Genomic DNA, 20,975 nt, shown 5'->3' on the forward strand with positions numbered 1-20,975 from the left:
AGTTAATTTAAACGAGTTTTAAAAAAGATGGCTAATTTTGTTAAGTGAAAACTTAAAAGTATTATTTCTAATAATTTCCCCAACTTGGTTTGTTAATGAAAGGAAGTTAATTATTAATTATTATGAATTCAATTTTTTTAATAATTTTCTTTTGATTTAGAGATTGTTTTAGTGATATATTTGTAAAATTAAAATCTTGATATAGATATTATAATCTTGTAGTAAATACAATGTTGATTTGATAGACTCAACATAATTCCATTAGTAAAAGTTAATTCTAAATGACCAAAAAATGTAGTAAAAATTAGGGGGACGACAAAATTTAATCCTTTTGATAAAAGTTAATAGAGACTAATAAAAGTTGGAGTTTATGGGTGATAAAAACGAATAGAAGCCCATCATTGATACTATGTGATAGACGTCGATAGAAGTCTTAGTATTTTTTTGCTATTTAGAAAAGTTTTCCTAAAAATTAATACTTATTTTTTAAAAAAATGTTTGCTAGTGTTTTGACCATTTTGAACTAAATCTCATAATAGAATTATTTGATGTTAGGGTAAATGCAACCCATCCTACCTTTTGGGATAATAATTAAGTGTATAATAACATTTTTAAAGAATTATAAATATAGTAAAATCTACTGTGATAAATCCTATCATTGACAAATTTCTATAAATATGATTTATCATGGATGGATTTTGAGAGTTGAATCTATATTTTACTATATGTGCAAATTCTTTTGCATTGTGCTACATTTATTAATATGTTGGACTTAATTGCTATATTTGTAACTATCCCTTGATCTTATTAGTTACTACATGTACTATGGCCAAGAAAAGAATAAACAAGTGAATAGTATATTTAAACTTATTCTCAACTGTAATGCTTATATTCCTAATTCAAAACTTAACAATGAAAAATTAGCTTCATAATTCCTTTTCCAATAAAGTATGCTTTGCTTAATCTAAGCAACATAGAACGATCTAATTGTTTGAAAGAAAGAAAACCAAAAAACTTGTTATCATCATCAACCAACCAAAGTTGTGTAAGGCCTTTTCTGATTGATCATCAGCCACGGGTTCTTCGAGTTCCAAATACTCCATCTACTTTCACATTCTCCATCAAACTTAATAATACATACCTCACATTTTGGCTTCAAATGGTTGCTGAGAAATTTGTATAATCAATCTTGGCTTCTAACATGATTCGTTCTTCTGGGAAATCATGATCAAGGATGAATTCTGAAACCAATCCTCTCAAAAGTTAAGACTTACACAAAAGGGGAGCCAATCAACTTATATAATAATAATAATCATCACAGTCGTATTAAAACCCATCTCACAACCAATTAACAATGAGAGGAGTAGCACATTTATCTTTATAAAGAATGTGAGAATATTTATGTACGAATGGAGCCACCTAAACGAGACCATCCAAGTTGCCACTCTAGTGAACGGTCAATGAAACTACAAAGAAAAAGAGGACTGAGAAGAGAAAGGGTTTTATGTAAAGGGAAAAATTCACAAATGCAATAAATAGTAAATCTTAATTGAACATATATAACATTGACTCATTGACTTAGCTAAAATTGCTAAGTACTTGGGAAGTATAGTATTAAACACATGTTCGACATGATGCATGGAACACAAGAAGTAATTTGCTCGTATTTATAAACAAACAATACATTGAAATCCTTGACAGAAAACAAACCTTCGTTCCAGCAATGATGGTGCCATTGAGAGGGTGAGCAGCACAAGATGTAACTCCTTCAGACAGCTCGACATATCTGTTCTGTCGTTTTTTGTTCTCTGCTTCAGCACCACATAGTTGATCACTGGAACATGAAAGGATACAACAAAAAGAAGGAAAGGATATAAAAATCATTTGATTCATTTCTATACAGTATGTTTCAAAAACGTAGAATGTTGGAGGCATGACATTTAAGTTTCATACTTGTAGTCTACGTGGCTGGGAGAGCGGGAGTCAGGATGAAAATCCAAAAGATGAATGCCTTCGACGGAAGAAGATCCAACCACATAGATCTATGTAAAAATACATCATTGCAAAAGGAAAAAAGAAATAAGTAAGAAACTCTAAAACTGAATAAAATTCGAGAAAATGTGTGTTCTCGTAACTAGCTATGAACAGATGCACATGCTATAGATACTAATATCATTATGGTACGTTGCTATACTATATAACTAAACCGAGTACATCTTGTCATCTTCCATGATCCAGAATTAACAGATTAATGTAGGCCAATAGCTTTCAGTTAAACAGACATTCTTGTATGTATAGCATATGTGCAAGGAGATTTTCTTAGTGCATAGCTCTTTCATTCTGTCTAGTCTTTATTGCTAACAGAGCCTCTACTATAATAAAACTGACAACCATGTAAGTGCCTAAATAATGCAAGAGAATTCCTGAATAAAAATTTGCATGCACAAAATTTCCTGGATCAAAATTCGCGCACAAGAAAATTCTTACATTTTGCAGTTGACTTTAATAGCATAGCTTAGACTTCTCTTCACTTGATCTACAACCTAAAGTACCAGGACTATTTTCACAATTCACTCAAACCTAATACATGGGATATCTGTAAATTATGAAGTTGCCAATATAACAAACAGAAAAAGAAAAGGTTACAGAGAGTCGAAGAAAAACAGACCAACGCATATTGTTGTTGTGCTGTATGGTTGAAGAGTTTAACAGCACTATATGGTCGTGCAAATATTTTATTTATTTATCTTTTAGTCTCATTATATGCCCCGGTTGAGCTATACCCACTTTGGCTCAGATTTCTACTTGTAAAAATGATGAAACAAAATAGAAGCACAGGATACAGTAACTTACAGAATCTGTTGGCAGCCATGATGGTTTCCTCAAAAATAATTGATCTGTAGGCACGTTGGAATCATTTCTACTCTTTCCAAACAAAAAGAAACAGAGTTAGGGAACTATCTGATTCTTCACATAATGAATACTTTGATTCTACATAAGTTTTAGTTTTACTTACATCCAAGCTGGGGGTGGACAATGAATATGTGTGACCTGAAAATTATAAACATCCAAAATACCTGACCTGAAGAATTATAGGAAACTTTTTAATCCTGGATTATCTTTTAACATATAAAATGGCTCTCATTTTTCTTGAGAACATATAAAATGGCTAAAATTTATTATATCCTCAGAGTTTAGGTTTCTGGTGTAGATATTTCACATGTTTCAGTGCAGTAAAAGATCTAGAGTTCAACTATTTATAATGTTATTCCTCTTTTAACTCATATTAACAGTCCACATGTTAGATGAGTAAAAATTATTACCCGAGTCCACATGTAGGAAAAAGTACGAAACAATACTAAACAGATCCTCGTGGGAAAGGACAAATCCTCAATGCAATTTTAGGTAAATTCATTTTCTAATCTATAAAGCACATGCCCCAAAATACAACCATACCAGGCATATGAGAGTGATTTTTGCTCCAGTAGTCTGAAATGTATTTTTTCTTTTCTTTTTTGTTGGGGGGGGGGGGGGGGGGGGGGGGGGGGGGTGGTCGGGATAGGTGTATGCTAGTTTGACTTTAGTTAATGGAGGGCTGTAGATGAGTTCTACCCTCTTCAAATAGATACGTTCTATGTTTAAATTGAGTTTTTATCTGAACTTTGCAGGAAAATAGAGAAATATCAAGCTGAAAAGAAAAATTCTAAGCCATTGAACATAAGCCTAGAGTCCTAGGAGTGTCTAAAATGTTAATTGTGGGTCTACACGCTATATTACTTAGGGCTTACCAGATCAATTGCGACTTGTGAGCCCTCATCACACGACATTTTTTATTCAGTGTTGTGAGAGAATAGAGAGAAGTCCAAAACTTAGCCAATTTATCTCCTCCCTTGTGTTTTTTTTTTCCTTTTAACGTTCAACCCTAGGATGAATATATTTTCATCAAATTATTCTCTAAAATTTTTAATTTATGAACACTCCGTAGTTAAATTAATTGAAGATCAATCCTGTACGGTTTAGTTATTCTTTTTATTCTCAATGCTTGTGAATAGTGACTGTTGCATGACCAGAGATCTAGTCTAAGGTGGCTGAAAAAGAAGTTAAAGAAGTTTGTTGTGAACATATGAATAGTCTCCGTAAATCATAGGATTTTCCATGCAACCAATTGATCAAGTAGTTGAAATATCCGTGTTCACCAAAAATAACACCACAGATTAGTTGACCAATCACTAGGATAAATATTGAAAAGAAAAGAATGCCTCGGTACAACTTATTCCCATAGCTAATAGAGAGAATATTATTCATTTGTACTAGTGGAGAGAGCAGGACAATAATACTTCCTAGTAAATGAAATTGGTACCCGGAAACTATGCTATTTTTCTCATGGTCAGAACCGGGAAACCTTTTCATCATGCTTCAACTGACATAAACTATTGATTGCATTCATGATATCACATTAAGAATGATACTTGAGAACAAGAGGAAGATGCTAAATAAAATGCTTATCAACATCTCAACCGCATGGGGAAAGTTGTGCAGAATGGTTCACAGTGGATAAATTTATTACTTGAAGAAATATGAAAGTTTCTTTTCCCAACATACCAACCGTCGTCTAGATGGAAGGCCAACTGATATGGACAGGCTGGGTTGAAATCAATAGAGTGTATTTCCTTTGGCATGATATTCGCTTGCTCCTGCATTGTGATGAAAGCAATGAAAGATTGACAAAGGTAAGCCACACCTATTGAAAATGAAGTCTTCAAATACAAGTAGAACAAAATAACTTGGCAATCCTTCCACTAAGCCACCGTTGGTGGTAATTTCATTTATTTAATGAAAAATCTCAGTTTTGTAAAGAAAAAGAATAGCAAGGACATGCATTTTCAACAATCTTATAGCAAGAGACCCTTTTTTATTAAAAGAAACACTGGACTGGAGACCCATTTTAATTAAAAGAAGCTGGACTTTGGAATCATCTGGAATTTTTTCAGTTAAACATCTTTTCAAGAAGTTAACAGCAACTGGAAGTATGGATAAGGAGGTTTTTAATGGCTTATGGAAATCGAATAGTCCGAAAAGAATTGACGTTATTATTTGGATACTTCAATTGTTCTTCAGTTCTTCAAAGAAAATTGCCATCTCATTGCCTTTTTCCATCACTCTGTCCGTTATGTATGGCTGCCAGTGAAGATCTTCAACATTTATTTTTTGGTTGCAACTATTCTCTTGCTTGTTGGAAGAAGCTTTACGCTATTTTTCATATTCATTAGGTTTTTGGAGCCTCCTTTAAAGAAAACATTCTTCAAGTATTATATGGTCCTTCTTTGAAGCCTCAGTCTCAATTATTAATTTATTATGGGTTAATGCCGTCAAAGCACTGCTTGCTGAATTATGGTTTGAAAGAGACCAAAGAGTGTTCCATGATAAATTCCTTCAGTGGTCAGATCGATTTGAAATTGCAAGCATCAATGCCTCTACCTGGTGCTCTTTTTACAAGCTCTTTGGGAATTTTTCTATCCAAGATATTTGATTGAATTGGGGGGCATTTGTCTTTTTAGCTTAGCTTGTTCTATGTCTTAGAATGATGTTCTTGTTATTATGTTTGTCTTATGATCTCCTTTGACTATTTTATTTTCTTGTACTTGAGTATTAGTCTCTTTTCATTAATTCAATGAAAAGTAATGTTTCCTTTTAAAAAAAAAAATGGACTAGAATAAATGATAGTAAAATTATTTTAAGTACCTTCAAAGTCCCAATTCTCTCAATCATTGAGGCTAGCTTAAATGATTTTAGAGGAGGATGGCACACCTGCATGATAAATAATATTAAATGATGCTCCAATATAGAATCTACTGAAAAGAAAAGCCTACAGAGAAAAATTTTATGCTGAAACTTTGCATTGGCAAGTTATGATGAGGGTTAAATTTTGATGTAAACTTAACCGCATTAGGTTAGTTGATCTACAATCTGACCAACAGGTCAACGGCAACTAAGTTGTTGCCTAAGATGTCCTACTAAGAGTGGATTGTTTTTGTGATTGGCCTCTAAGATAAGAGTGAGTAATCCGGTTGCCAACAATTTTTATTTTTCTCAGTATGTAAGACATTTTGTTTAGCTTAATTGCATAGGTATACACTTTCTGTTTCCGAAATTGCATTAAGCAGTGCTGCATGGCGAATGAAAAGCAAAAATAGTCTGATAGGCCCAAGTAATGAAAGTATATGAGAGACGAAGGAAGACCAAGGAGAGGCTAGGTAATGAGAAAGACAAAGTGTAATGAAATAAATAAATGTGGGCCCTAAGAATATTGTTAGTTATGAGAGGGGGGGAGGGGGTCCACAAGAGAGGAGGAGAGTATTTGTAAGGCCATTGAGGCCATGGGAAGGTAGGAAATGATTTTGTGTAACAATCTCTGTTATGGGATTGAGAGGAGAGGTAGGGAGCTTTCAAATTCTCCCTTACTATCAATAAAATAAAGTCAATTTGGCCCAAGCTTATCAACTTGGTATCAGAGCAGTTGCCTCGGTATGGTGGGAAAAATGGAAAGTCGAATGATAGCAATGGAAGAAAAACAAGCTGAAATGGAGGAGAAGATGAATTTGCAATCGAAGGAAGTCAAGGGATGGATGGACAATATGTCCGCACGGATGGCCCTAATCCTGTCTCAGCTGGAGGCGATGAGCAACCATGAAAAACACTCGCCGTCGTCCGAAAGGATGGTGTCGGAAAAAGGGAAACAGGCCGCTAAAGGGTCCTTGACATGAGTAGAAAGCCAAGAGAGCAAGGAAGGGATCCACGCGCCTGGTTACAAAGAGGTACCATTATTTGATATGAGGTTAAGGAAGTTGGAGGTGCCGATCTTCAAGGGGGAAGACGATGAGAATCCCGATGGCTGGCTACATATGGTGGAGCGTTACTTCGTGGTAAATTGACTCTCGGAGAAAGACAAGTTGGATGCAGCCGTATTGTGTCTAGAGGGCGAAGCCTTAGATTGGTATCAGTGGGAAGATGACTGGTCGCCGGTGGGGAGCTGGTCACGTTTTCGGGAGCTGTTTTTAACGTGGTTTCGGCCAGCAAGTGAAGCTGATCGGTATGCGAGAGTGATGAGGTTACAGTAGGAGACGACGGTGAGGGAATATCGGCGGAAGTTTGAGCGTTACTCCGCCGGCTTGAAGGAGTTGGATGATAAAGCCCTGGAGAGTAAATTTGTGTGTGGGCTTAAGGTGGAGATCCAAAGTGAAATGCGAAAATTAAAGCCCGAAGGCCTAAAAAAAAAAATGCAAATGGCCCAATTAATTGAAGAAGATCAGTTGCTTCAATGAAGATTGGGTAAGGGAGTCGGGGCGAATAATAACCCGGTTACGAAAGGCGGGTCGAGCGCTAGCGGGGTGGGTAGCCATGGGTCAAGCAGCCTGAGTAGCCGATCGATCACGTTCAGCCTGAGTCGAGGGAGTTCAACGGGTTCTTCGACGACGATCACCCCCCGGACAGAAATGGGAGAGAAGGGGAATGCCGGCAGTGCTTATCGACGACTGTCAGATGCAGAAATGAAGGAAAAAAGAGACAAAGGGCTATGTTTCCGATGTGACAAGAAGTTTAGCTTTGGCCATCGCTGTAAGAAGAAAGAGTTACAGTTTATGTTTGTGCAGGAAGGGGAAGATTTGGCTGAAAAAGGTGAAGAGCCCGACATAGTGGAGTACAAACCCGGGGAAGCCCATGGAGAGGACACCAAAGAAATCGCGAACCTGTTGTTAAACTCATTGGCTGGGCTGAGCTCACCTAAAACAATCAAAGTTCGGGAGTTATTGGGGGCTGAGAGGTGATCGTTTTGATCAATGGGGGCACGACTCACAACTTCATTACCACAGAGTTGGTCTCCGAGTTATAGCTGCCGATCTCACCATCGGAGGGATACGATGTAGTGTTGGGCTCAGGAGGATCAGTTCAAGCAGCTGTAATTTGTAAAGGTGTGTTCATAACTATCTCCGATTTGTCTATAATACAAGATTTCCTTCCTTTACCTTTGGGCAGCACCGATGTCATCTTGGGAGTGGTTTTGTTGAAGACACTGGGGCAAATTACATTCAATTACAAACGGTCAACGATGGAATTTTCCGTTGGGGATTGGTTGGTCCATCTACAAGGTGACCGTGGCCTAGTGAAATCACAAATATCACTGAAATCAATGGTGAAGGCGATGAGGGGAGGAGACCAAGGGGTTTTAATTGAGCTGAATGCATTAGATATGAACCGAAACACTGACTTGGGAGATGAAGGCCAGTTACTTGAGGGACAACTGGCTATGCAGATGAAATTAAGGAGTTGCTTCGTGATTTTGAGGCGGTTTTTCAAACTCTGGCAGAACTTCCACCAACTCGAGTCCATGATCATGCCATCGAATCACAACCAGGAGCTGGGCTAATTAATGTGAGACCATGCCGCTATCCTCAGTTTCAGAAAGATGAGATCGAAAAGCTGGTAAAAGAGATGTTGATGGTAGGGATAATTCAGCCAGTCGAAGTGTGTTCACAAGGCCTGTGCTATTAGTCAAAAAGAAAGATGGGAGTTGGCATTTCTGTGTAGATTATCGGGCTCTAAACAACGTCATGGTTCCAGATAAGTATCCTATCCCTATTGTTGATGAACTACTTGATGAGTTGTTTGGCGCTACAATTTTTTCAAAAATTGATTTGAAATCAGGATACCATCAGATTCGGGTCCAGCCAAGTGATGTCCATAAAACAGCGTTTAGAATGCACGAAGGCCATTATGAGTTCTTAGTGATGCCCTTCGGACTGAGAAATGCTCCATCCACTTTTTAGGCAATCATGAACGATATTCTGAAGCCATATCTTCGCCGCTTTGCTTTGGTCTTCTTTGATGACATCCTGGTTTATAGCAAGTTGATTGCAGAGCATGTTATCCATTTATCAACGATCCTGGAAATTCTAGTCCAAAATCAGTTGGTGGTGAGCTTGAAGAAGTGCCATTTCGAAGCTACTAGCATTGAGTATCTAGGCCACATTATTTCAGAGAAAGGGGTATCAGCAGATCCAACTAAATTGGAAGCAATGGAAACATGGCCCACGCCTCGAAATGTGAAGGAACTACGAGGATTTCTTGGACTCACCGGTTATTATAGAAAATTCGTGGCCAACTACGGTGCCATTGCATTACCATTGACTCAGTTGTTGAAAAAGGGGAACTTTAATTGGAGTGATGAAGCAGAAGAAGCCTTCCAACGCCTTAAGTCCACTATGATGTCCGTGTCGGTTTTGGGGTTACCTAACTTCGATGAGCCTTTCGTTGTGGAAACAGATGCTTCGGGAGTAGGGTTGTGGTCTGTCTTCATGCAAAACAAACGACCATTGGCATATTTTAGCCAAGCGTTACCTCTTACCCACCGCTTCAAAGCGGTATATGAAAGAGAACTTATGGCCATGGTGTTTGCAATTCAGAAATGGAGAACCTATCTATTAGGAAGGCACTTCATCGTCCGCACGGATCAGAAAAGTCTCACGTTTCTGCTAGAACAAAGAGTGTTGCAGGGGAATATTAACGATGGATCGCCAAGCTCATGGGGTCGACTTTAGTATTGAGTATAAACGAGGGATCGAGAATTCAGTGGCGGATGCACTTTCACGATTGCCTACCATATGTGAACTCGACTTACTCAGCGTAGTGAAGGGGTTGAACACCGCCTTATTTGTTGAACAAGTATGCAATGATAGTGAGTTAAATGAGATCTGCCAAGCCTTGTTGGATGGACAGCCGGCACCATTGGGATATAGCCTATGGGGGGAACTCCTGTACTACAAGGGGCATATTGTGATACCAGCCACCTCCCCCACAATCCCTCTTCTGCTACATGAGTTTCATAACACCCCGGTGGGAGGTCACCAAGGGGGCCTAAAGACATACCAAAGATATCCAAGGAAGTGTATTGGAAAGGTATGAAGCAGACAGTGCAGCAGTTCGTGGCTGAATGTGGGGTGTGTCAACAAGCAAAATACTTGGGTCTCCTACAAGCCCTGTCTATTTTGGACCGAGTGTGGGTGGACATCTCCATGGATTTTATCGAAGGACTACCAAAGTCCGAGGGATTTGATACCATCATGGTTGTTGTGGACCGTTTGTCCAAGAATGCCCATTTTATCACTCTTAAACACCAATTTTCTGCTCATTCGGTGGCTAGAGTTTTTGTCAAAGAAATTGTTCGCCTACACGGCTACCCACGTAGCATCGTTTCTGATCGTGACAAAATCTTTACCAGCTTGTTTTGGAAGAGCTTTTTCGCACGTTGGGAACTCAATTGCGTCAAAGTACGGCCTATCATCCACAAACGGATGGGCAAACGGAAGTGGTGAACAGAGGAATAGAAACATACCTAAGGTGCTTTGCAATGAGCAACCCCAAACAATGGGCAAAAGGGGTTCCATGGGCGGAATTCAGCTATTAATACGTCCTTTCATACAGCTACCCAAGTTACCCCATTTGAAATACTCTACGGCTGCCCCCCCACCCCACCCACCTGTGTGCACGGCACCAGCCTAGTCAACGAGGTTGATTTTCAGTTAAGGGACCAAGACACCATGCTAGCAAAACTCAAGGAATCCCTGCTTAAAGCACAACAACGTATGATGAAGATAACCAATGCCAAAAGGCGTGATGTCGAGTTTAATGTAGGGGATTGGGTGTATCTCAAACTCAAACCATATTGGCAATCGTCCTTATCGAAACACAAACACCCTAAGCTCGCACCAAGGTTTGTGGGGCCATTCCAAGTAACCGACTGCATAAGTAAGATGGCATACCGCATCGCTTTACCACCGGAGACCGGCATCCACCCTGTTTTTCATGTATCCGTCTTGCGCAAAGCCACTGGCAGAAACTTGCTGAGAGTATCCATTCCTTCGACATTGGCTATTGACTTATCCTTCATTACCCAACCAGCTGAATTGTTAGGATTACGCACGTCTCCAACTGATGACCAACAATTGGAAGTCTTGATTCGTTGGGAGAATGGTGATGCGGTCGATGCAACATGGGAGCTTCCGAGCATCATTAATGACCAATTTCTTGATTTTCACCTTGAGGATAATGATAGGCCCCAAGTAACGAAAGTATATGAGAGATGAAGTAAGACCAAGGAGAGACTAGGTAATGAGAAAGACAAAGTATAATGAAATAAATAAATGTGGGCCCTAGGAATATTGTTAATTATGGGGGGGGGGGGTCCACAAGAGAGGAGAGTATTTGTAAGGCCATGGGAAGGTAGGAAATGATTTTGTGTGTAACAATCTCTGTTATGGGATTGAGAGGAGAGGTAGGGAGTTCTCAAATTCTCCCTTACTGTCAATAAAATAAAGGAAATCTGGCCCAAGCTTATCATAGTCTTATCCAAAAAAGAAAAAAAAAGCAAAATAGAAACAAAAAAACGCTTTTGCCTATAAAAATTGCATTCTGATTGCCGTTTGGATTTGCAGTATGTTATATGGACAACTACGGCATCCAGCCCCACATGTAAAATGAAGTCAGCTACTTTGCAAGAAAGAATCCACGCTAATTCATACATTTATATTAATTCTAAAATGATGCTTGAATGGTGTAACTATTAAGGAATATCAAATCTATTTGACATCAGTGATTCCATATCATCTAAAACTGTGATGTGGTACAACAATATTATTATGTATAGGATCAATGTGTTGCCACATAATAGGTAACTGCAATTTTGAACTCTATAGTTCATTTTTAATAGAAAAAGAATTATAAAATCCTCTAACTCACTTTTAATTACAAAAATTATTGAGAGAATTGGTTACACGTGAAAATTGTTATGATTAAATCAAAATAAGGGGGAACAAAATAAGAACCTTAAAAGTTAGAATAAAGGTGAACAAGAAGATACTTGCTTCTTGTCCCATTTTTTTTTAAAAAAGGTATGGACCTAACCCTTTCATCAATGGCTATTAGATTTATTACCTCCTTTTATATATATATATATATAAATTTATTAGTCCTATTACCTCTTTATGGTTTTGAAAAGCACCAGATGTTCTACCTCCGCGAAGATCCCAAATATAGATGACTCCATGCTTACCAGCACCAAAGATAATCTAAACCAAGATATCAGTGTTTCAGACAATGGGACCAAAGTCATTTAAACTATGAGAAATCTAATGAAGAAAATGAAACAACGTGATTTACAGGGAAGGAAATCGTCCACATATTTGTTGAACAACAAGAACCTGATTTTCAACATTCAGCTGGATTCTGTTAAGTGCACTGCATGAGTTACTGGTAAGCTCAAGACATGGAAGTATTCCAGTTCTTCTGTCCCACATATTGATTACTCCACATGTATCAGATGCAAGTAACCTGCCAAAATGTTCACGGAGGACAATATATCTTTAAACTTTTTCTAAGAATAAAGATAGAGATGACTTAACTTAGGCGTTCGGGTGTTCAGAAGAAATCAACAATTAGCATTATCAATAAGCAATAATATACCACAATTTACCATGACAGTATGTCCCATGTATTTGGTATTCCATTAGAAAAAACTTATCATATTAAAGACTTTGTCTGAACACAATTCAAACTGGTCCATCAGAAATGTCTATTGAAAGAAGACCCCAGTATAAAGTTTCTGGCAACTTAGTAAAGTTCAATCCATACACATGATTTTGGCCCATTTTCTAGTCTTTAGCACGTTTGTTTTCTGTAGTATGTAAAGCTTTTTTATTTTTGGTTACCCTTTTTCCTTTGTATTCCTTATATACTATCAGTGGCTATAAGTATGAGACCAATCTTATTGAATCAAATAGAGAAAAATGAAGACTTGATTGTTATCCAACAGGGTATCAAAATTGACTATTTGCATTGTTTTTCTTCCTCGCTCCATCCACGACCTACTCATGAATTTCTATCTCTGCTCCATCTATATCGTTCAAATTAGCCTTTTTTTCTTTTTGCTCAAATTACAATGAGATATAATAAGAAAGGAGTTGAGAGTCTTTATATGAAGTGTGGTCTATGACTAGGTTTAATGTCTCTTTTGAATGTTTGTTTCTAAGGAGTTTTGTAACTACCTTTGGGATCTTATTCTTAACAATTGAAGTTCCTTCTTACAATCTCAAATTTGGTTTCTTTGTACAGGATACAACTGTAATAAACCTTTTCTTTATCTATCCATTTGTATTATTCATATTTCTTACTGAAAGCTTTGTTTTTAATATATATTTTTTTGAAAGAGGTAACATTCAAGCTTTTATGGAGAAAAATGAAAGAACAACAAGGGCACACAAAACGGAAAAAAAAAAAAAGAGAAGAAAGTCCAGCAAAAATGGAGTCCTTGAACAAACTACAAAAATGGACTTCAATCCAGCAAAATCAAATGAAAATTATAATTATAAAAAGACCTAGTGACCGATGTGACGGTGCCCACAAAGAGGTATTAAACCTCGTCACCTCCCAAACCTCTCCACAAGACCTCTCAATCTCTCTGGAAATTCTATTATTACGCTCAAGCCAACTACTATATAGATAAAACTTCTTACTCAATTCTTTCTTTCCAAGATTATCAATTATAAGTTATAATAGTTGTATACCTATTGACCAACAGAAACAATTAAATGTAAGGAGTTTTTTTTTTTTTTGACAAACCTTGAACTATCTGAAATAAATGCTATATCAGATAAAGCTTTATGATTATCAGACCCTATATTATTGATTCTTTGTCTTACTCTCAACACCTACAAGGTAATGGAAAAATTATCAGTCCAGGGTCAGACATGTTAATTATACTTCAGCAATACTTCATTAAGTTCTTCTTTAAAGCAAAACATGCTTAAAGCAATATGCCATTTTTTAAAAAACTAGAGCATAAACATAAAATAGACAAAGTTTCACCATTCATACAAGCAAACTTTTTATTTGCACAAGCAAGTTCCTCCATTTGGAAGTGTTATGTCTATGATAGACAAAAATAAAAATAAAAATAAAAATAAAAAATAAAAAACAAGAGAAGAAAAAAGAAAGAAAGGGAGGAAGGGAGGGAGGGAGGAAGGAAGAGCGTATATATATAAACAGGACATTATTCTACACGAAGTAAACTGTATTGGTTATACTTAGCAATTTTAGCAAAATGGAAATTTGGAAAACAGATGATTGTATTGGAAATTTTTTGTAAAATGAGAAAGTTAGGGATTTAGCAAATAATGCGCTGAAATCGAAGGATATAAAAATCCAAGTATTAAATGAATCCCATGAGTACTTTCAATGCAAAGGTGAAGAACTTACTTCAACTGGTTTAGAAGAAATATAACCAATGTCAAATATCTTTAGTTCCTTACTTTTCATGGATGTACAGACCACCTAAGCAGAGAACATACGTTAGCAAACAGCAAATATTGGAAGAATCCACTAATAAATACATAATTCAACATCAGCTTTAGCATAACAACATACACATTCATGGGGAATCAGTTCAAAGTAGAAACAACGGGGTTGAATTATATCGCAGTTAAGTAGAAGATACCCCATTACTATAGGAACTTTTACATTAGCATATGACTCCAACACATTACAAGTCAGTCATTGTCCATGCTGCAGCAGGCCCCAAGTGGGGAAAAAAAGACCATACAAGATGCTAGGAACTTTACAGGTAGGTTTTATATTTTAGAATTCAGAATATATAATAATTCTTTTGAGATCTTTAACAGTTCACAGCGTCAAACTAGAGCTTCACATAAATACTTTTGTAACTACATCAAGCAAGGAAACAACTTGCATAATGATCTTGGCATCGGAATAGCAACCAATGTTACATCGGTGTATTGAGTAAAATGTATTCACATAATTACAAGGAAAATGAGTTGAACAAGAACCTCATCTTGGTTGGCAGGATTCCACCGTACAAAGTCAAGCTGTTCATTTAGGGAAAGGTGCACTAAGTGTTTGGTCTCGTCTTCACTCAAGCCTATTAGTAGAAGGAAGCTACTGTAGCAATCAAAATACTTAAATGCTCTCTATTCAGAGATATATATACTGTGTATAAACATACTGTTTTTGCCACGAAGCATAGAACAAAAAGAAAAGAAACGTACACAAACTAACTGAAGAACAGAACTTGAAGAAAAACAGTTACCTGTTTCATTAGTCTGCAAATAAAGACTCTCAAAGTCGTGTACTGTTAAACAACCTGTTTTTGTTGCTGAAACCAAGTATATTCCCTGGAATTCATTTCCATAGATGAGTCCGTGGTAGACGGTTACTTTAGAAAAAAGCAAAGAATAAACAGTCACGTTATCAACCATGTAAAACATCTGAAGGTAATGATCCAATAATTCACCTTGTTGTCGAAGTCCACAGCAGATATCCCTTGTCTGACAAAAGAATGAAAATTAGCTTCTTTTTCTCCCCCTTTTCCTCTTTAGTCTTTATTGAAGGGAGAAGGGAAGGAAAAGGTGATAGATATGGATGAGATTCATGAAGCATATCAAGTGAGAACTATGATCATTTAAATTGAATGAAGAATGATTCTCCAGTTGAGAAAAAGAAAATGTTAGAAATAATCATACGATACTTGAACAGAAAACACTTCATTCTTTTCTATAGAAACAAAACTAAAAATTTGCCTATGGGTTTCCTTTTCTCATAGGTTGCCGTTTCTTAATATTACAAATTTCTCAAAATGATAGCCTTTTCAAGAACTGGCAGCAGGATCTGGATAACTGAAGAAGGTACACAAAAATCAAAATTTAAAAACTTCACAACTATCTAGGGTTGAAAAAAAAAAAAACTCAGAATCAAAGATCTAACATTTTCATATAATAATAACCGAACCAAAGATAAAAGAAAACATTTCCAAAACAATAGCCCTTTCAAGAAAAAAGTTTTGCTTCTTGTTAATGACCGATGAACAAAAAATAAAAGAAAACAGAAAAATGAGTACTTATAGAGAAGCCAATTCCTTTAACCCAATTAACAAAACAACAGGAAAGCAAAGAATTGAATTGAACAACCAAAAAGAAAAAGATAACAGTAATAGTAATAATATAACAATCAATTCACATCTCATTGCTTAAACATGATTTGATAGAGAGATACTGACTTCTTAAATGGCAGTTGATGACCCTGAGCTCCATCAACAATCCGATTCATCTGTAGACTCTATATCCTCAGCATAAACAGAATCTGATTCTAACCATACAATAATCAAAATGAAACTGAAAATTGAGTAGTGAACGACGTACACTTGTTGGACAAAAAACGCCATCTATATGATACAAATGAGGAAATACTCCAACCTTCATGAAATGAAAACCAAACACGCACTACCATTACGCAATCTTCAAGAATATGGAGAACATTTAACAAATCGAAATGCCGAAAAGAACGTCGAAAATATACCTCTGCATAAGATTGCACAAGTAATACGGACAAATCCTGGCGATACTTGGGATCCAACTTCCCATTCAATTCGACAGTGCTTAATTTCCATCTATTTCTGTTCACATAAACCAACTACAAAATTCAACAGAGAAATCCGGAAAATACAATGAAGGATACGAAATATACGTATCAAAGACAAGACCTCGGGAACGGTTTAGGGATTTGGGGTATTGAATCGGAAGGAACCAAGTACTTGTCCATGGCTGATGAAACGGAGCTTGAATTTGAGTTTCCCTAACTGAGGATGCTCGAAGGAGAAGCTGAACTTGTTCTTCCGCACCAGACCTTTTCTCCACCTTCTTTACGGTTCACAGCTTCATTTTGCTTAGGCTGGATAACAGTGACGACGGCCACCGGAAATGGCTACTCTCTGGCCGTCCGTCGGCTTACAGTTCCGGCGAATGTAGTCTGTGAATTGTGATCGGTTGGGACTAAGGACTTCGTGAGCCGTTTTCCCGCCACTCGGCATTTTGCTTAACTGCGCGGGTGCCAAAAGTATTTATAATAGTTAGGATGTGAAATTACACTTTTAACCCCTAACGTCGAAATTGGAAAAGGAAAATCAAGGTTAGTTGTGTAATATTACTCTTGAATTTTCGTAAATGTTTCAAAACTACTTTTTAGAGTTGAAATTCATTAGAATTTTGAATGAAAATTAGGACTTAAATATTTGTGGCGATGACCTCAAATTTTCAACATTCTAAGGAATTTCAATTTTGGATTTACATCAACTTGATATTATTTCCTATGTATTTTAAAAGACCTGGCCATGTTTATGCACCTATAAACATAATTAATTAATGAAAATAAGAAAATGTAGAATCTGCCACATTACTGGTTTATATTTACCCTACAGTGCAATGAGCATTAAGTGTAGTCCCTTCTAAAAAGCCAACATTAATTGATTATTACGTGGGACTCACACCATATGTAACAATTCGACTTTCTATGACTTAAACTAAGTCGTTACTACATGTATGCATAAATCTAAAAACGACTATTTCATAAATTGTTAACTAAAATCAAAATAATTTTATTAAATAAATAGTTTTATAAAATCTAAATAACTGAAAACCTTTGGTCGGGATCCCTCGGAATTAAAAATAAGTTTTATGAAGCTTTATAAATAAAAATTTCAAACAATAGAACTCTAAGTTCAAACATCAACACTGGAATTTAAAACATCAAAATATGAGAAAGCATCTCTTTGGTCCTAATGGTACGGTCACATATTTCTTCTGTCATTCGTCTGGTGTGTCCTTATCCTACCTGAAAAAATAACATAATAAAGAATGAGTATAAAATACTTAGTAAGTAACCCCACTACCGAGGTCAAACTATGCATTTATGTCCAATAAATGCAACTTTCCAATGAGACATGCAAAAACTTCTACTAATCATGGATGACCATCTAGTGAATAGTTTAACCCGACCTACCATAGATGAGATGTACCCATAAATCTCTGGTGAAATCTCGAAGGAGATCACTAACCTATGGTGAATCCCGAAAAATACACTAACCTCTGGCGAATCTCATAGGAAACACAAACCTCTGGCGATATCCCGAAGGAGATCACTAACATCTGGTGAAATCCCAAAGGAGAACACTAACATCTGGTGAATCTCGAAGGAGATCCTTAACCTTTGGTGAATCTTGAAGGAAACACAAACCTTTGATGAATCTCGAATGAGACACTAACTTTTGGTGAATCCCGTAGAAAACACAAATCTTTGGTGAATCTTGAAGGAAACGTAAACTTCTGGTAGATACATGTCTATAGATAGAGGGTAACTATCACTAACATAAATACCATGCATCATAAAATAGAGTCCCACAGAAAAATCATCACAAAAAGCTCATTCTTTCTCATTCATGTCAAATAAGATCTAGATCATGCTCATACATTATTGTAAAATACTTTATAAAATAAGATCATGGTCATTCTTATCACATACATCAAACAGGATAGTTATATGTTCATATTTCCTCCTTAATCATACATCATGATTCATACAGTCTTAGAACCATCAAAATTATCCTTAATCTCATTGCTTGACACAAAGGCGGTTCCACTAGTAGTACTTACCTCGAATTGGAGTTCTAAAATTAATCCAAGAAATCAACCTCCATTAGAATCTTGAATTAATGTCTCAAACACCTTGTTTACTCCAAATTTATTCCAAACTTCACTTAAAGATTCAAATCTACACATAAACCATAATTTAGGATTTAAAATCCAATTTCCAACATTTATAACTAATCCAAAAAGATCCATAGTCTTAATACTCAACAATTATGTACCACAAAGCTCCGAAACTTGTTGAATAGTACACTAACGACTTTCAAAAACTTGAATCAATGCTTTAGATCTTCTGGGTAAATCAAGTTTGACCCAAAATTCAGTGTGTACTAAAGAATCAATCAAGAAATCCGAAGAAAAATCATCGACAATTCACCAAATAAAAATCCGATGAGCGACAGTGACCAATAGACGCACAACGACAAACGGCTAAAAAAACCTTAAAGTAACAAAGATTTTTCTCTTTATTTGACCTCCCGTTAGAATGAAGTGGATGATTGTATTCATAGAGGAAAAATAATCCTAATCCTAAATTATTTGGGATTCTATAATTTGAAGTAGTAGATAGATTAGATTTCCTTTTTGAATATGACACTTTATCTAATTAGAAAATCTATTTTTTAGAAATATCAATAATTAAAGTAGTAGAAAGATTAGATTTTCTTTTTGAATACGGCATTTTCTCTAATTAAAAAATCCATATTTTAATTAATTAGAAAATCCATAATCTAATTAATTTAAATTAAATCCAAATTTCTCTTATCAACTCAATTTAAATTAATTATCTTCTCTAATTTGATCCAAATTCCAAAATTAAAGAGGATAAAATTTAGAACCACAATTTCCTCTTTCCTTCTTAAATTTCAAATTCTTTTTAATTTCTAAAATCCTAATTCTTTTCATTTTCTTTATTTTAAAATATTTATCTAAAATAATCCAAAAATTCTAAATATCTTATCAAATTAATCTTAAACCAATTAACTTCTAAAATGAACTTAATTTTGGCTTCAAACCATAATTAAAGGGAACAATAATCCAATAGTTGAGATAAATTACATCCTTCCAAATATTTAATCAATTTAAAAACATACTTTCCCCCAAGTAAATCCATCTATTTTTTTTTCTTAAATTGAATTAAAATTCTAATTTCTTACAAATATATTTTAAATTAATTACCTTACATCCCAAATTAAAATTTTAGTCCTGACTTATCAAAATAACGTCCAAATATTTCAAGATAATTTAATGTAAATTACCTGAAAAATTCGGGATGTTACATTCTTCCCTCCTTAAGAAACATTCATCATCGAAAGTTCATTCCTGGATAAGCTCTGGGTATTGGGCTCTCACCTCAACCTCTCATTCCCATGTTGCCTCCTCGAACTGGTGATTTTGCCATAAAACTTTCACTAGTGCTACCTCCCTGTTGCTTAAAGTCTTCACCTCCCTGGCGAGAATTGAAGGAACTCTTAACGAAGAGCATCCATGAGTGCACCGATCTTTCCAATTTCATTGTGATCGAAATACCACACACACATTTTAACAAATAGCTATGCAATTCAACACTAATTAATGACATGCTTTGATAAATAAAATACAAGGGATTGAGTTCACATACCAGTTGAAGACTCTCTTCACTTTGAACTCAACGCAGCGGAAGCGACCTCTATGTTCTTTATCGCCCAACAAAACAATTAGCTACGACAGCACGATCGTTTACACGAACGACAGCAACACGAACAAGCACGAGCAAGCAGGAGAAGGGACGATACCACCACTTAGAGTCCTTGGTATTTTTGGTGTGAGAATCCAAAGAGTGGTCTTTGTTGAATTTGGTATAGGTAGGAGGAACGGCTAATCGTGTAGACGATAAACAAGTGGGAGAAAAGGCTATCGTATAGCGAGAAAAGGCTATCGTATAGTGGATGCTTATCGTTTAGAGAAAGCTACACGATCGTGTAAGTTTTACTAAGCGATCGTCTAGTAATAGGTAAACGATCGTTAAGAAAACACGGCACGCTAAGCGATCGTATAGAAAAGCTAAGCGATCGTTTAGAGACTGCGTGCAATCGTTTAGACGATGAGACTATATCGTATAGGTTCTCAGCTAAGCGATCAAAACGTTTTCACATCGTGAGCGATTTTTTAGAACTTCTTGAAAAAATGAAACAAATTTTTATTTTATTCTTCAGTTACAATAACCGAATACGGATTCTCTAACTAACACACGATTGAGGAGATATTTTCGACCAATTATCATATAATTAACCAATTTAATTAATAAATGAATATAATCATATTATATTCTTACCTTATAGTTTGATATCATATATCTATTATAGTAATTTCTCTTCTACTTGATATAAATCATATTTATGTCTAATTTCCTCCAAAATAATGTATCTCATACGTTTAGTCAATTATATCATATATAAT

General features: G+C 35.9%; 1 protein-coding gene across 3 annotated transcripts; it reads right to left on the minus strand.

Moving 5' to 3' along the window:
• Window positions 1-839: 839 nt before the first annotated feature.
• On the minus strand, window positions 840-16,922 carry LOC120070854 (Transducin/WD40 repeat-like superfamily protein). 3 transcript variants are annotated; one of them, XM_039022745.2, is made up of 18 exons: window positions 16,601-16,922; window positions 16,417-16,513; window positions 16,260-16,313; window positions 16,118-16,167; window positions 15,356-15,389; window positions 15,152-15,236; window positions 14,892-14,983; window positions 14,305-14,379; window positions 13,669-13,757; window positions 12,252-12,381; window positions 12,030-12,119; window positions 5,743-5,808; window positions 4,603-4,694; window positions 3,017-3,082; window positions 2,854-2,920; window positions 1,954-2,042; window positions 1,711-1,834; window positions 840-1,241 (listed from the first exon to the last, which is right to left on the minus strand). In XM_039022745.2, exons 1-18 carry the CDS (start codon window positions 16,657-16,659, stop codon window positions 1,197-1,199), a joined length of 1,404 nt encoding a protein of 467 aa, XP_038878673.1. In that variant the 5' UTR covers window positions 16,660-16,922; the 3' UTR covers window positions 840-1,196. The 3 variants fall into 3 exon arrangements, with proteins under 3 accessions (XP_038878673.1, XP_090167073.1, XP_038878674.1); XM_039022746.2 differs by lacking the exon at window positions 840-1,241 and adding an exon at window positions 2,488-2,543 and having other exon boundaries at window positions 1,710-1,834; XM_090310947.1 differs by lacking the exons at window positions 16,260-16,313; window positions 16,601-16,922 and having other exon boundaries at window positions 16,118-16,206; window positions 16,417-16,482.
• Between the last annotated feature and the right edge of the window lie 4,053 nt (window positions 16,923-20,975).

The sequence above is a fragment of the Benincasa hispida genome, chromosome 2, assembly GCF_027475165.1.
Source record: "Benincasa hispida cultivar pf3 chromosome 2, pf3_genome.v1.1, whole genome shotgun sequence".
Classification (NCBI taxonomy): domain Eukaryota; kingdom Viridiplantae; phylum Streptophyta; class Magnoliopsida; order Cucurbitales; family Cucurbitaceae; genus Benincasa; species Benincasa hispida.

Bases quoted from the DNA above. Each gene is read 5' to 3' on its own strand.
- LOC120070854 (XM_039022745.2), bottom strand. From the start codon at position 16,659: ATGGACAAGTACTTGGTTCCTTCCGATTCAATACCCCAAATCCCTAAA. The intron at 2,043-2,853 runs GTAAGTTACTGT...ATTTTTACATAG, and splicing joins CATGGCTGCCAACAGATTCT to ATCTATGTGGTTGGATCTTC. The intron at 1,242-1,710 runs GTTTGTTTTCTG...GATTGGTTTCAG, and splicing joins CCATCATTGCTGGAACGAAG to AATTCATCCTTGATCATGAT.